The 15,155-nt window shown below is 47.2% G+C and overlaps 1 protein-coding gene across 10 annotated transcripts in view; it reads right to left on the bottom strand.

The window, feature by feature from the left end:
- Positions 1 to 1,503: 1,503 nt before the first annotated feature.
- GOSR2 (golgi SNAP receptor complex member 2) overlaps positions 1,504 to 15,155 on the bottom strand; it is a 45,696-nt gene continuing 32,044 nt past the window's right edge. For 4 of the 10 annotated variants that reach the window (XM_055387824.2, XM_055387823.2, XM_055387825.2 and 1 more), the window contains exons 7-8: positions 3,661 to 3,753; positions 1,682 to 1,875 (exon numbers count right to left, since the gene is read on the bottom strand). In XM_055387824.2, the coding sequence (XP_055243799.1) occupies positions 1,697 to 1,875; positions 3,661 to 3,753 (272 nt within the window). In that variant the 3' untranslated portion in view covers positions 1,682 to 1,696. Of the gene's footprint in view, positions 1,578 to 1,619; positions 1,876 to 3,285; positions 3,754 to 5,253; positions 6,597 to 9,987; positions 14,790 to 15,155 lie in introns of those variants that run through there. The other 6 variants (XR_010133599.1, XM_055387828.2, XM_055387829.2 and 3 more) reach the window with 6 other exon arrangements.

Genomic DNA, 15,155 nt, shown 5'->3' on the forward strand with positions numbered 1-15,155 from the left:
GATTACAGGCGTGACCCACCGCGGCTGGTCTTTCTTGAGATCTTTCTGCAGGAAGCATCTTAATGCTTTAGGATGGAAGCTGTACCTGTTTTGAGATGATGGGGGAGATGAGGCAGGACAGCCGTGGGATGGAACCACATTTACTGATCTCCATCACTAAGCACAGTGCTTTACAGATATTATCTCATTACTTAATCCTCCAGCACCACTCTATGCTGGGGATGATCGTCATTTTACAGATGAGAAACTGGAAGCTCAGAGAGGTTAGCTGTAGCCAGCTAGAGCCAGGAGATTTGACCCCCGGTGTCTGCTTGCACGGCCTGTTTTTTGTTCTCCCACCCCGCACATCACCAGGGCAGCTGGGGCAGAGGTGGGAGTTGAGGGATGCTGAGTGAGAAAGTGGGCACCAGAGAGGGGGCAAGGGGATCGCGAAAGGTAACAAGCACCTCTCTTGCAATGGGAGAGTTGGGGGACCTCATGCCTTCCTATACACTCAAATCTTCAGGCCAGGCCTGGGAGTCCCCACAGAGGGGGACCCATCTCACTGGTTTGAAGTTATTTGCCAAGCCTCTTTCATTGTTTTGATTCCCGTGAACTCTTCCGTGTTTAAGGCATTTATCCACCAAGCACACTGTCCTTATTGCTGAATAAGGAAACTGTCTGCTGTCTACACCTGCTCATCAGAGCTTCTGGCCATCAGGACAGAGGCTGGTCCCAGCCCGGAGCAGGGAAGCCTGATCGTTCCACGGTTGTTTAGGGTCTCCAGGCATAAGAAAGCAACTCTGGCCCCTCTGCAGGGTGGGGCTGGGGTCCTGTGCAGCTCTCTCACTGTGACATAGGGGAAACAGCCCAGTGGGAGGAGGTGGCGGAACCAGCATTTGAAGGCTGCCTGCTTTCTGGCCACTCTGCCACCTGGCCCACCACCCTCCTTCCTGCTGACACCAGCCAGCCTCCCTGCCCGGCTCTCAGTGGCCCCCCAGGGGGCACAAGGACCAGGGAGTCAACTTGGGGTCTTCAGTCCTCTCCAGAAGGGCAGCTAGAGTGTTCCCTTGTGGAGAGGGGGAGCTTTGGACCATAAGAAGGCTCTGGAAACCTGGGAAGGTGGATGGAGAGAAGTATCTGGAGTCAGAAAAGAGAGCCAGAGTGGAGGGGAGCCAGAGGGAGATCGGCTTCCGCTTCTCCTGGGAGGCCGGTGGCTGTGAGGACCTGTGCCATGGCCCGGCTGCATCCAGCATGAGAAGCTCAGTACGGAGGCAGCAGAGCAGGTCCACGGTGACTGTGGTAGGGGGCAGGTGTCGGCAGGGATGCTTTCAGGGTAGGACCCATTAGAACAATCATTTTTCAACCTCATGAGAATTACCTGGAGGAGCTTTTAAAAGTCCTGCTTTTGGGGTTGCACCCCAGACCAATTACATCAGAATCCTTGGGGGTCTGGACAGGTCCCGGGATTAGAAGGCCCTTCTGCATTCAATGACTGCAGGTGGTGCTGATCCCAAGAGATGCCCTGATGTTCCAGTCTCAGGTAGCCCCTGCTTTCTGTTTGTGTCCTGAAGATCTGCATGGCCATTGTAGAGGTGCTGGTGGGGAAGGCAGGCAGAGGGCAGGGGACCTGTTCAAGCTGTATGATTACACAGAACCAGCTGTGTGTGCAAGAGCAAGCCAACTAAGTTCTCTGAGTCACACAATAAAATGGGAATCAGAAAGCCCATCCTCTGTGTTTGTCGAGAGGATCTGATGGTGATTGATGAGCTTGGCACGGTGCTCTTCCCATGGCAGGGGCTGGGTGGCTGGTGGAGGGTGTTATGATGGTGATGGTCTCTGCTCCAGCGGTCCCCACATGGAGGGACACCCCAGGCAGGGCTTTAGGATGTAAGCCTGGGAATGAGTCACACATTCAGTGGGTTGGGGCAGAGAAAGGAGGCAGTGCTGAGAGACAGAGTTGGGACATTTTTTCCCTAAAGATTCAGAAACAGGAGGAGATGTTCAGGGGTGTCCACAGTGCGGAGGGAGAGGAAGAGGCTGGGTCTGGAATGGAGGAAGTTGGAGCAGGGAGGTCTCTGGACGCCTCCTTCCCCGTGGTTCCTTACTCAGAGGTATTCACTGAGTGCCTGACTGGTGCAGGGTGCTCTATGGGGCTTGTTGGAGCTGAAGAGAAGGAACAGCAGTGAGGGACATACAAGGGTCTGCACTGGGCCATGCCGTATGCCCCAAGCTGAAGAAGGCCCCCATCCCAGGCTGGTCCTCTTCCCAGGGTCCTGATTCTGTAAGAGCATCACCACTGTCATCTTCCCAGCCACCTAGCAGGAAACCCTGTCTGACTCTGCCCACTCCTTCACCAAGCCTGTTGGATTCTGTGTTCACAGTGGCTCTCCCTCTTGGCCACCTCCCTGCTTAAGCTCTTGACGTTTTTGCCTGGGCTGTGCTATAGCCCCCAAATGGTCTCTGGGCCCCCTACCCCCCTCTTTATCTTTCCTTCACTGCCACCAAGGTGATTTGCCCAGAACACAGGTGGCACCATGTTGCTTCTCTCCAGTAGCCTGTAGTCAGTCTCTGTTGTCTACAGAACTGTCTGAATGCTTGAGCCAGTTTTCAAGACCTCCTAGGGGCTGTCCTAAACCCTCTGCACCGGCCCATTTCCCAGTATTTCTCTCCATGCACCTGTGATCCAGCCCCCATCCTGTACCCAGAGAACACTGCAGAGTTCACACTCCATGCCTCTGTTCCTGCTGCTCTGCTTCCCCCAAAATGCCTCTCTCCTTCTCTTCTGCCCTTTGAGAACTACTTATCCTCCAAGACCAAGCTCAAGTACAACCTCACTCAAGAAACAGAATTATAATCACTTCTCACATATCCCCTCCATACTATCTTCATATATCTTGGTAATGACAGCTAATGTTGATTGAGCCCTTCTATGTGTTAGCCTCTGTTCATGTATTAACTCTCCTGTTACCATTTTTACTTTACATTTGAGGAAACTGAAGCCCAGCAAGGGTAACAGACTTGTTTGAGGTTGTGCAGCCAATAAGTGGCAGAGCTGGGATCCAAACCCAGGCAGACTGGTGTCTGAGCTCACACTCCAAACCAGGAGGTAACACGGCCACAGTGCATGGCACATGCCTCGCTCTGCATCCTGTTACGGTTAGGTTCTCATGTCCGTCTTCCCCACTACACTTCCCCTGAGGACCAGAACTGTCTTCCCTGTGTTTGTATTTCCCACACAATTCACTGCGGGAAGGCCACAAACCTTTGTTGGACACACAGCCCTGCTTTCAAGGGACTTCACACATCACAGAAATCAAAGACATTTAATCAAATAAGCAAAACACAAGGAAGAAGGTGAGCACTTTCTCTAGCCAGATTCAAATAAAATTTCATGAAAATGATTTCCCTTTAAGGTGCTAATTAGCATAATGGCCATTTAGAGAGGGCTCTTCACATGCCAGGAATGGTGTGAAGCACTTTTCATAATTCTGATTTTTCTCATCGGCCACATCAAATAACTCTTGCAAGGCAGATGCTATTGTCATCTCCACTTAATGAAACAAGGCACAAATTGCTCAAGTCACTGATCTGAAATCACAGCTAATAGTTGATAGAACCAGAGTTCAAATCCAAGCCTGAGTTCAAAAGGTATTTGGAGGTCAGGGTGGTGGCTCATACCTATAATCCCAGCACTTCGGGAGGCTGATGCAGGAGGATCTCTTGAGCTCAGGAGTTCGGGTCCATTCTGGGCAACATGGTGAGACCTTGTCTCTGCAAAAAAATACAAAAAATTAATCGGGTGTGGTGGGGTGCACCTGTAGTTCCAACTACCCTGGAGGCTGAGATGGGAGGATTGCTTAAGCCCAGCAGGTCAAGGCTGTGCCACTAAATAAGTCACAAGGACCAGGTATCTGAGGGCCTTGAAGAGGTGTGAGGAGGTCACACAATGGGCCATGATCGTGCCACTGCACTGCACCCTGGGCAACACAGCAAGACCCTGTCTCAAAAAAAAGTGGTCTGAGAAGGTACATAGCTAGTACATTTCATACTCTCAATTACATTTTTTAAATGAAGCCATGCCTTGATTTTTCTGTCTCATTATTTGAGATGTTGATGGAACATTTTTGTGAGCACTTCTTACTCTGTGGTGATCCCTCAATCACGAAATAGTACTACTGCTACTGGTGACGATGATGAAGAAGATGAGGAGGAGAGAAATGATCCATCGTTAGACATATTATAAGTAGATTAGTAGATGGTTATTTATAGACATTAAAAGTGGAGAAAGAAAGAGGTTAGGTCAAGATGGTGGGCTAAATACTCCAGCCCTGCATCATTATAAACAGCAGGACATATTAAAGAAAAGTCATAGCAGCCAGGCACAGTGGCTCACGTCTGTAATCCCAGCACTTTGGGAGGCCAAGGCAAGAGGATCACTTGAGACCAGGAGTTCAAGACCAACCTGGGCAACATAATGAGACCCCACCTCTACAAAAAAAAAAAATACAAAAATTAGCTGGGCATGGTGCTGTGTGCTGGTAGTCCCATTTACTCAGGAGGCTAAGGTGGGAGGATCAATTGAGCCCAGGAGGTCGAGGCTGCAGCGTGCCGTGATCACACCAGTGCACTCCAGCCTAGGTGACAAAGTGAGACTGTGTCTCAGAAAAAAAAGAACAAAGAACAAAGAGAAGGCATAGCATTGCTGGAAAACAGAAGGGGTGCCCTGGGTGGACCAGAAACCACGAGGATTTCCTGGAAATTGGATGGCAGATTAGGTCACGTTGAGGGGGAAGCCCACAGTCCACAGATCAGACAAGCAAGGTCCAACACAAAAGCTGGGAACTGCTCCAGGGTGCCCCAATCTGGGGCACAGTGGACAGGGAAGCAGGAGCCCTGGGGTGCCACATAAGTCATAGTCAGAAGGACCAGCTTTCTCTCTCCTTGTCCCAGCACTTCTTGTCAGCACAGGCAACACTCAGGCTTTGTCATGAGCAGGGCACCAGGGAGGATGCAGAAAAGGAGAAATCATTTGTACCCATGGGAGGTTGAGATGCACTAGCTGTAAAGACTGGGACAGGTTTGCAATTGCAGTGAGAAGGCAGAGCTGCCCCCAGACATCCTTCCACTATGCCCTGGGCCCTGCCCACCCGAGAACATGCCTTCTTATTCCTCTGGCTGCAGACTTGGATAATGAGATACTCCACTTCTAAAAATGTGATTTTATATTAATGTTTCTGGGATACATGTCTGGGCCATCACACATGTACTTACCGGAGGGTGAAAAACTCCAGTGAATTGCCATGGAGATGAAACCTGGAATGAGGTTGCCATGGTAACTAAATTGTTTCTGAAAGGCCACATCACCTTGGAAAGTAGGAAGCTCCTGTCAAAGCCTTGCAGTTAGAGGCCAAATCACAGACCTTCCCATCAGGGCCGGGTGCTCTCTCCATTTCTTTGATTTCTCCTTTTTTCTTTTCTTGTCATTTCCAAGGACAGGTAATTTTAATTTTGGAGCCCTTAATCAAGGTCTGGCTGTGCCACTAATAAGTCATGGACACCAGGTATCTGAGGGCCTTGAAGAGGTGTGAGGAAGTAGGCTGTCAGCTCCCATCTCTGGCTGTCTACTGACTTGTTGTGTGACCTTGGACAAGTCACTTCTCTCTTGTCCTGGGTCTCCTCCCATGCAAATCGAGGAGGCTGGACTAGATGGTCTCTGAGATCTTTCCCATGTTTTTTTCTCTCTCCCATGGCACTCTGTCTTGCTGGACAACCAGCCTCCCCACCTCTGGCCTCCCCAGCAATAGGCCAGCGAAGCTGTCCGTGGTGCTGAACACTTGGCTGTTGCGCTCCTAGGCCATGTTCTGTTCTCCAGCAGGTCCCGGCTGCTCTTAGAGGCTCGCAGAGGCTGCTTTTAGAGGCTGCTCATCTCAGATCACCTCCATCAGAAGTCTAGAAATCTGTTTGCAGCTGGAGAGAGATTTCAAAGGGCCTTGGATGTCAGAGAGCCCTGGAGGGGGAGTCCAATGTGTCCTAGCCTGATTCTAACACTCGTTCTCAGTGGGTTTTTGATGAAGCCACACCTCCTCTGTGGACTTCAATTTTCTCATGTGTGAAACTGAGGTAGGGACTAAGATGGTCCCTAACACCTGATAGTCCCAGAAGAATCCTGGAAGCTTGCCTTGGATATGGGGAAAGGAGAGCCCATACCAACTCAGCCACACTTGTCATCCCGGCACTTTGGGAGGCTGAGGTGGGAGAATCACTTGAGGTCAGGAGTTTGAGATCAGCCTGGGCAACAAAGTGAGACCCTCTACAAAAAATAAGTCAATTACACAAGTGTGATGGCACGCTCCTGTAGTCTCAGCTACTTGGGAGGCTGAGGCAGGAGGATCACTTGAGCCCAGGAGTTCGAGACTGCAGTGAGCTCTTATTGTGCTATTGCACTCCAGCCTGGGCAACAGAGCAAGATGCTATTCTCTTTAAAAACAAAAAGGAGAAAAAGAGAAAAAAAGAGATTCAGCCAGTCCCCACCTCTCCAAAACTCAAGCTTCTCCAGTGGTGACTGTGGGTGGAGAACAAGGCACACTCCCTTGTCAAGAACATATGTTCTTTGTCTGGAAGAAAAGACAGGCAGTGAGCAGATGTAGCATTTACATTTTCTCAAGTGACAACTGAACACTGAGGATGATTAGTGCTTGTTATGAGGTGTGTCCAAACTATAATAAAATCTCCAACTATATCATCTGCCTATTTTTTTTTTTTTTGAGACCGAGCCTCACTCTGTCACCCAGGCTGGAGTGCGTGGTGTGATCTTGGCTCACTGTAACCTCCACCCCCCAGGTTCAAGCAATTCTTGTAACTCAGCCTCCCAAGTAGCTGGGATTACAGACACCCACCACCACACCCAGCTAATTTTTTTATTTTTAGTAGAGACGGGATTTTACCATGTTGTTCAGGCTGGTCTCAAACTCTTGACCTCAAGTGATCCACCCGCCTCGGCCTCCCAAAGTGCTGGGATTATAGGCGTGAGCCACTGCACCTGGCTGTCATCTGCCTACTTAACTGATCATCTTTATAGAATCCACTTTCCTGGTCAGTAGCACAGGATGAAGAAAGACAAGGAAGAGAAAGCTTAAAGGGTGCTCATATAGACATCATGATTTATTGTGAAATGTCTTGTGTTTTTCATCCCTCAGCTCTCCCACTTGGCCACATAATGCAGTGGTTGAGAGTGTGAAGTCCCTTATCAAGACTTCCTTGATTCAAGCCCTGCTTCTATTCTTTATTAGCCATGTGGCATTCTTTCCAAGTCTCAGTTTCTTCATTTATAAAATGGGAGTTAGTTATACGTACCTCTAAGTATGTTTGAAAGGATTAAATCACATCATTGATGAAAATGATGAGTTAGCAGAGGGTCTAGCACACATTGAAAGAGATTATTTTGGTTATCTATAACTGCATAACTACTCCCAGAAATTTCTGGTTTTATGGTAACCACTTCATTATCTCTCATGATCCTGCAGGTTGACTGGGCTCAACTGCTCAGTCCTGCTGCATGTGATACTGACAGGAACTGCAGCCTTCAAGGACTTGGCTGGCTAGAGTGTCTGGCACCTTGGCAGGGACAGCTGGAAGGCTGGGCTCTGCTGAGATGGCTGGACCTCTTTCCTCTCCTTATCAACTCATGGCATTTCCTCCATGTGGCTTCTCCACACAGTCTAGACAGCAGCATAGCTATACTTGATGTATGGCAGCTTTCTTCCCAAAAGTGCAAAAGCAGTTTCCAGACCTCAATAATTGGCCCAGAATCAGCATACTTTCTCTTCTGCCACATCCTGTTTATTAAAATGAGTCACAGGGCCAGTCCAGATTTGATGTGTGAGGAGACTAAACAAGGGCATGAACACTGGGAGGCATGGTTCATTGGGGGTATCTTTGAAAACCAACTACTACACTGATCAATACTTTTTTTTTTTTTTTGAGATGGAGTCTCACTCTATTGCCCAGGTTGGAGTGCAGTGGCGCAATCTCGGCTCACTGCAACCTCCACCTCCCGGGTTCAAATTATTCTCCTGCCTCAGCCTCCTGAGTAGCTAGGATTACAGGCGCATGCCATCACGCCCGGCTAATTTTTTATGTATTTTTAGTAGAGACGGGGTTTCACCATGTTGGCCAGACTGGTCTCGAGCTTCTGACCTCATGATCTGCCCGCCTCGGCCAAAATGCTGAGATTACAGGCATGAGCCACTGTGCCTGGCCCCTATTTTTATTTTTGGAATTCCAACTATGCCCCACTCCCTTATCCTCATTTTAGAAATATCATGTTTTTGGATTTGCACAGTTTTTGAACAAGTATTTGTTGATTAAATAAAATGATTTGGAATCACTGGTCAGCCCCTAACTATAATCCCCTAGGGTAGCAGTCATGTTTCTGTTTCTCCAGTGTCATCTCACAGGCTTCAGACAGGGCTCTGCATACAGTAGGCATTAGATAAAGGGTGTACATTTTGTTGGATATTAATATGTCTATACTAGCTTTATTTTTGGTTAGTTTCTTTGTGTATCTCTTCTTCAACTCATTGCTTGCAAATTTTCTATGTCATTATATTTTAGGTACACATCATATAGCTGGACCTTTTTTAAAAAATATAATCTTTTTATGGACGTATTTCATCTTTTCATTTATTGTGATCACTAATATATTTGGATTATTTCTATCATCTTACCTACTGATTTGTTGTTACTACACTTTTCATTTGCTTCTTTTTTTAACAGAGGCAGAGTCTTAATTTGTTACCCAGGCTGGAGTGCAATGGCGTGATCATAGCTCACTGCAGCCTCGAACTCCTGAGCTTAAGCAATCCTCTCACCTCAGCCTTCCAAATAGCTGGGACGATAGATGCACACCACCATGTTCCAGTTATTTTGTTTTTTGTAGAGATGGGGTCTCGCTATGTTGCCAAGGCTAGTCCCGAACTCTAGGCCTCAAGAGATCCTCCTGCCTCAGCCTCCCAAAGTGCTAAAATTACAGATATTTGTTTCTTCTCTTACTTCTTTCATACTCTCTACTAGTTTGAAAATTATACATATTATTTCTGTTTTTTTAGTGGTTACCCTTCCATTTTTAAAAGCATCCTTGTTCCAAAAGTCTGAAATTAATCAATATCTTTACCTTTATCCTCGGCAAAATCAGGACTTTAAATGTTTACATTCTAATTATCTCTCTCATCTACCAAGTTATTTTTGTCTAGTATTTTATTCCCACCTTGTTTTTTTTCAAACTCTCCCCAAAGTAGTCATTATAAATGCCTTTTATTTTTATTTCAAATTTAGGGTAAAATTTACTTTTTTGATGTAGAGCACTATATATTTTGACAAATACTTAGAGTTGTGTCATCATGAACACAATCGAGATACTCCTTCATGCTGCCACTTTGTAGCCAAATCCACAAACTCTTCTTCCCTTAATGCAGACAACTACTGATCTGTTCTTTGTCCCTGTGGTTTTTCTTTTCCTGAATTTCAAATAAATGGAATCACCCAATAAGCTGCCTTTTCCATCTGGCTTCTCACACTTATCTTAATGCATCCATATCGTTTCATACTTCAGTAGTTCGTTCCTTTTTCTTGCTTAGTAGTAATATTCCATTGGATGGATGTATCACAGGTTTTTAAATTTAAATTTTTATCTGTCTTCAGTTGAAGGATATTTGGGTTGTATCCTGTTTTGGTGATTGCAAATAAATCCTCATGTAGAGTTTTTTTATGTATGTGTGAACAAAAGTTTTCCTTTCAGTTGGGTAAATACCTAGAAATGAGATTGCTGGGTCATATAGGAAGCACATGCTTAGCTCTGTAAGACACTGCCAAACTGTTTTTCATAGTAGCTGTTCCATTTTGCATTTCCACCAGCAATGTGTGAGCATTCTAGGTGCTCTATGCCCTCGTCAGCACTTGATATTGTCAGATTTTGTGTTTTGTTTGTTTGTATGTATGCCAAGTGTGTAGTGACACCTCATTGTGTGTCTAATTTGTCTTCTCTTATTGAATGATGATGTTGAGCATCTTTTCATGTTCTTAAGTGCCATCTGTATATCTTCTTTAGTAAAGTGTCTTTTGCTTTTTAAAAGTTGGGTTGCTTGTTTTCTTATTGTTGAGCTTTGAGAGCTCTTTATATATTTTGGATACCAGTCTTTTGGTAGATATATTATTCGGGAAATGGCATTCTGGTTGCCCATCAATGAATTTGGTTAGCCTGAATCAGTCCTGAGAGGCTGACAACTTTTGGATGTCCTGGCCCAACCAAGTTTCTGGACTCTACTGCTGAGGACCAGATCTGGACTACTGTGGCCACTCCAAAGTCCACTCCATGATGTCCTGTCTCAGGGCCCAGCCTGAATTCCTTTAGAGGAGCTCTCTCATGAATCGGTCTTCCTGCTCAGTCCAGGAGAGGGAAGAAAGTCAGCTCCAGTGGTGGGAAGAATGGCTTCTGAGGACCTCCAAGGATTGGAGGACTTTCCATGGTTAGTGAGACAAAAGGGAAGGGAAAAGTTTTGTAGTGGAGAGTGGGATGGCAAAGGAGAGAGCCCAGAATAGGAAAAAAATGCTCAAGAAATGTCCTACCTTAATCCTTTCCCACCATAATTCAGCATAAGGGGACTGCTATCCATGGGAGTTGGTATGAAAAGTTTTGGGTGCCCTCTTGAGGAAAAATCACATGGCTAAACATTTATAATAGTAATAAGCTCTTGAGAGTGTTTTTTCCCCAAAAACCTGGGCTTCCAAATGCAAATGAAACCCAGAAGAACCTTTTCCTTTGCTCTAGAGATAAAGTCTTAGTTCCAAAAAGAAAGACGAAAAAACTCTCCTTTCTCAAGTGATTTAAGGCAATCTGAGCTCTAGGATCTGAAAAATAGCCAATGGCTTTTGAGGACTACCAGACAAAAAAAATACACTTAAAAGGATGTGGGTGGGGAACGGGGTTGGATTTATGTTACTCCAAAAAGAAAGCAGAATGCTTTTCCTTTTTGGTGTGTGATTAAAAATGTTTGTAAATTGGAGGTTACACACTCTATTGCCTGCTCTGAGCTCACAGTCAGTCTGTCCATCTGTCTGGTGGTAGGACACAGGTGACACTTCTGCCACTACGCCCAACCTCCTACTTCCCACCATCTCATCAGTATCGCTGCCTAGCCACATTCTAGATTCCCACCACAGTCTTTGTACTGACTCTCACCTGACCTAGGAAACTCCTCTGCCTGTTAAGGACAGCCTTGCATGCAGCTATCTTTCTCAGGCCACTCTTCATGGCTGCACAGAAACCTCTTATTTTTGCATTGGCAGTGATTTTGGTAAAAGCATTTCCCATCTCATGCTATTCACTCAGCCTTGTAATAGTTCTTGGAGGTAGGTTGTACATTTCACTGTAGAGGAAACTGAGGGGCCACACAGCAAGTCTGGGAGGGGAGCAGAGTAGGCTAGAGCTCCGTTCTCCTAACCTATGTCATGTGTCAGCTTTCTATGGACTGGACTCAGTTTTCAGGCAGACTTAAATGTCCCAGAACCTTTGACTTCGCCGGAAGTTGGCTCCATCTCTCACTGTGCCCCTGTGAGGACCTCTGGAGGCTAGGGAGAACTCTTGCCCATCAGAGGGAGTGGTGGGAGGGCGATGCCCTGATGGCCCCCTCCCCTGAGCTGGCACATCCCACTGGCACATCTCACTGTGGTATCCCACACCTAGGCCTCTAAGCAGCTCAAAAGGAGCTCACACAGACGTCTCTAAGGCTTCTTCCAGATCCTACTTCCAGTGGCTCTTGGCTTAGTCAGGCTGTGAGACACCTTGCTTCCTGCCGTCAGCACTTCCTTCAGTTCGAGAATAAAAGGAAGCCATTCTCTGAGCCCCCACACACGTTTCCCACCCCCAGTCTTCTTTGCTAGCTCCCGCTGTTGCAACTGTCAGGAGTGGATTTTTGGGTAATTGTTGCCATGGAGATCCTGTCTTGAATTATTGTGCAAATGTGTCCCATATTTCTCCTTATTTGGTGTGTGATTTGTATGCCTGTAAAATGTGAAGGTTGACGGCTCCACTTCTTTCCCTGCCCTCCAAGTTGGTTGGCCTGACCAAACCTTCTTGGCAGCCTGCTCCCCATTCCCAGCTCTCTGAGGCCCCCTGGCCAGTTGCTGCCAATGGAAAGAAAGTCCTACACAAATTGGGAGAGGAGACCCACTCTCCATGGGTTACGGGTGAGGTCACCCCAGGCCAGTGACATTTGGCAGCAAAGACTCCCAAAGCAGCAGCCATAAGCCCCTTGGTGGGAATGAGCCACCAACTCTCAAAGTTAGGAGTCGCTCAGTCAGATCTCCGACTCCCTCTCACTTCCATTGCCATGCTAGGCACACTGATCCCTGCTGCAGCGTCCTAGGTGAGTGCCTTGCCTCCATTTCCCCTGAGTGCTCATCCTCCTCCATGGAGATGTCTGGATCATTAGCACTGATTGTATCATGTCTCTCTCCTGTCCGATATCTGGACCATTTCCCCATCGCTTCTTCTACCAAATACAGGTTCAAACTGCATCCAGGGGCTGCCATCAATTCCCTTCTCTCTACCAAACAAATCTTCCTTCATGTCCTCTTTGCCTCTCCCCTTCTCCTCACCTGGGCTTCCTGCTGTCTGGGTTTTGTTTGTTTGTTTGTTTTCAGACCAAGTCTCACTCTGTCACCTAGGCTGGAGTGCAGTGGCATGATCTCAGCTCACTGCAACCTCTGCCTCCCAGGTTCAAGCAATTCTCCTGCCTCAGCCTCCTGTGTAGCTGGGACTACAGGCACCCACCACCACACCTGGCTAGTTTTTGTATTTTTAGTAGAGATGGGGTTTCACCATGTTGGCCAGGCTGGTCTCAGACTCCTGACCTCAAGTGATCCACCTGCCTCAGCCTCCCAAATTGCTGGGAATACAGGCGTGAGCCACAGCGCTTAGCCTGGGTTTCTTTTTTTGTTTTCTTTTTGAGGCAGGGTCTCACTCTGTTGCCCAGGCTGGTGTACAGTGATGTAAACTCAGCTCACTGCAACCTCCACCTCCTGGGCTCAAGCAGTCCTCCCACCTCAGCCTCCAAAGTAGCTGAGACTACAGGCACATGCCACTGTGCCTAATTTTTGTATTTTTTGTAGAGACGGGGTTTCACCATGTCACCCAGGATGGTTTTGAACTCCTGGGTTCACACGATCCACCCGCCTGGGCCTCCCAAACTGCTGGGACTACAAGTGTGAGCCACCGTACCCAGCTCTCTGGAGTCTTGATTCAGCTGTCAGCGGGCAGCCTCGCCCAGCTCGCCCCCGCAACTTTTATGCAGCTATTTTTCCTTCTTGTGTGGCTTTCCCTGACTCTTTTGGGGATTCATCACTTTCTTCCCTCCATTAGCATCCTTTCTTGCCACATGCTCGCTGTGGAGCTGCTCTTTCAAGGATTTAGTCTTGGGGTGGGAGTGAGGGGACTCAAAGGCAGGGCAGCATGCTGACGAGAGCAGATGGTGGTATCCTCTCCAGCTAGCACTGGCAGCCACGCAGGCTACTCCCATCCAACAGGAGCCATGAGACAGTAGACACATGGCCGCCCCCTCAGCGTCTACTTGCATTTGACAAGCTTCCTAACGAAGGGATTCATCATTTCACAATCGTCAAGGGACAAGAGAAATAAGAAACACTGGCAAGGGCTGGGTGCGGTGGCTCACGCCTGTAATCCCAGCACTTTGGTAGGCCAAGGTGGGTGGATCACCTGAGGTCAGTAGTTTGAGACTAGCCTGGCCAACCAGTAGAGACAGAAACCCTGCCTCTACTAAAAAAATACAAAAAAATTTAGCCAGGCATGGTGGTGCATGCCTGTAATCCCAGCTACTCGGGAGGCTGAGGCAGGAGAATCGCTTGAACCTGGGAGGTGGAGGTTGCAGGTGAGCTAAGATGGCAGCATTGCACTCCAGCCTGGGCAACAAAAGTGAAACTCTGTCTCAAAAAAAAAAAAAAAAAAAAAAAAAAAAGGACTGGCAAGGCAGAATCCTGGCCTTAGGCGGGTAGAGATTTCTACCCCAGAGGGGACAGGATCTGAGTTAAACCCTTGCAAGTGTTGTTGAATAACAGATTCTGATCCAGAACTAGCCTTATGTGCTGTGAATCGGTTTTTCCCTGAAGGTTAAGATGGACCCTCCTGCTAACTGCTCCCGGCTACCTTCTTCCTCCCACTCTCCATCTCTATGGGGTTCAGACTCCGTATCTTCCTGTCTTGCCAAGGAGGCTCCATGGGGCATGGAAAGATTTTCCATTCCCAGTCTGATGTGAGGAGAGACAGCATCTGGATCCCAATGGGATAAGGAATTAGAGTCTTCGCCCTCAGGAAGTTGCTAGTCTGATGGAGACACAGCTCTTGCTCTAGAGAGTTCAGGAGAGTCAGTTGGTAGGGTAGGGTGGGGTGGAGTGGGTTTGGGGTGAGAGAGATGAGACACACACACAACTATGCTCAAATACTCATGGAACCCAAGTACTGCTGAATCAAAGTGTTAACAAAAGTGAGTGTTCACAAGGTAGTTAGGATGATGGAGTTAAGACCTGGTTTGGAAGGCTTCCTGGAGGAGGTGAGTGCAGAAGGAATGGTTCGGTGAAGAGCAGACGGGATTCCAAGCCATGCACTGCTTCAGAGGTGTGCTTGGCCTCAGATCTCCATAGCGAATTAATGAGTTTTTCCTTAATAAGTGTAGTTTAGATGTCAAGTCTTTTCAAGTCTTTATTTGACTCTTGTTGAGATAAGAATTTGGGGGGCTCTGGCAAAGACACAACAAAAAAAGAGAATTTTAGACCAATATCCTTGATGAACATTGATGCAAAAATCCTCAATAAAATACTGGCAAACCGAATCCAGCAGCACATCAAAAAGCTTATCCACCATGATCAAGTGGGCTTCATCCCGGGGATGCAAGGCTGGTTCAACATACGAAAATCAATAAACGTAATCCAGCATATAAACAGAACCAAAGACAAAAACCACATGATTATCTCAATAGATGCAGAAAAGGCCTTTGACAAAATTCAACAACCCTTCATGCTAAAAACTCTCAATAAATTAGGTATTGATGGGACGTATCTCAAAATAATAAGAGCTATCTATGACAAACCCACAGCCAATATCA

Source organism: Gorilla gorilla, chromosome 4 (assembly GCF_029281585.2).
Source record: "Gorilla gorilla gorilla isolate KB3781 chromosome 4, NHGRI_mGorGor1-v2.1_pri, whole genome shotgun sequence".
In the NCBI taxonomy this organism is placed as follows: domain Eukaryota; kingdom Metazoa; phylum Chordata; class Mammalia; order Primates; family Hominidae; genus Gorilla; species Gorilla gorilla.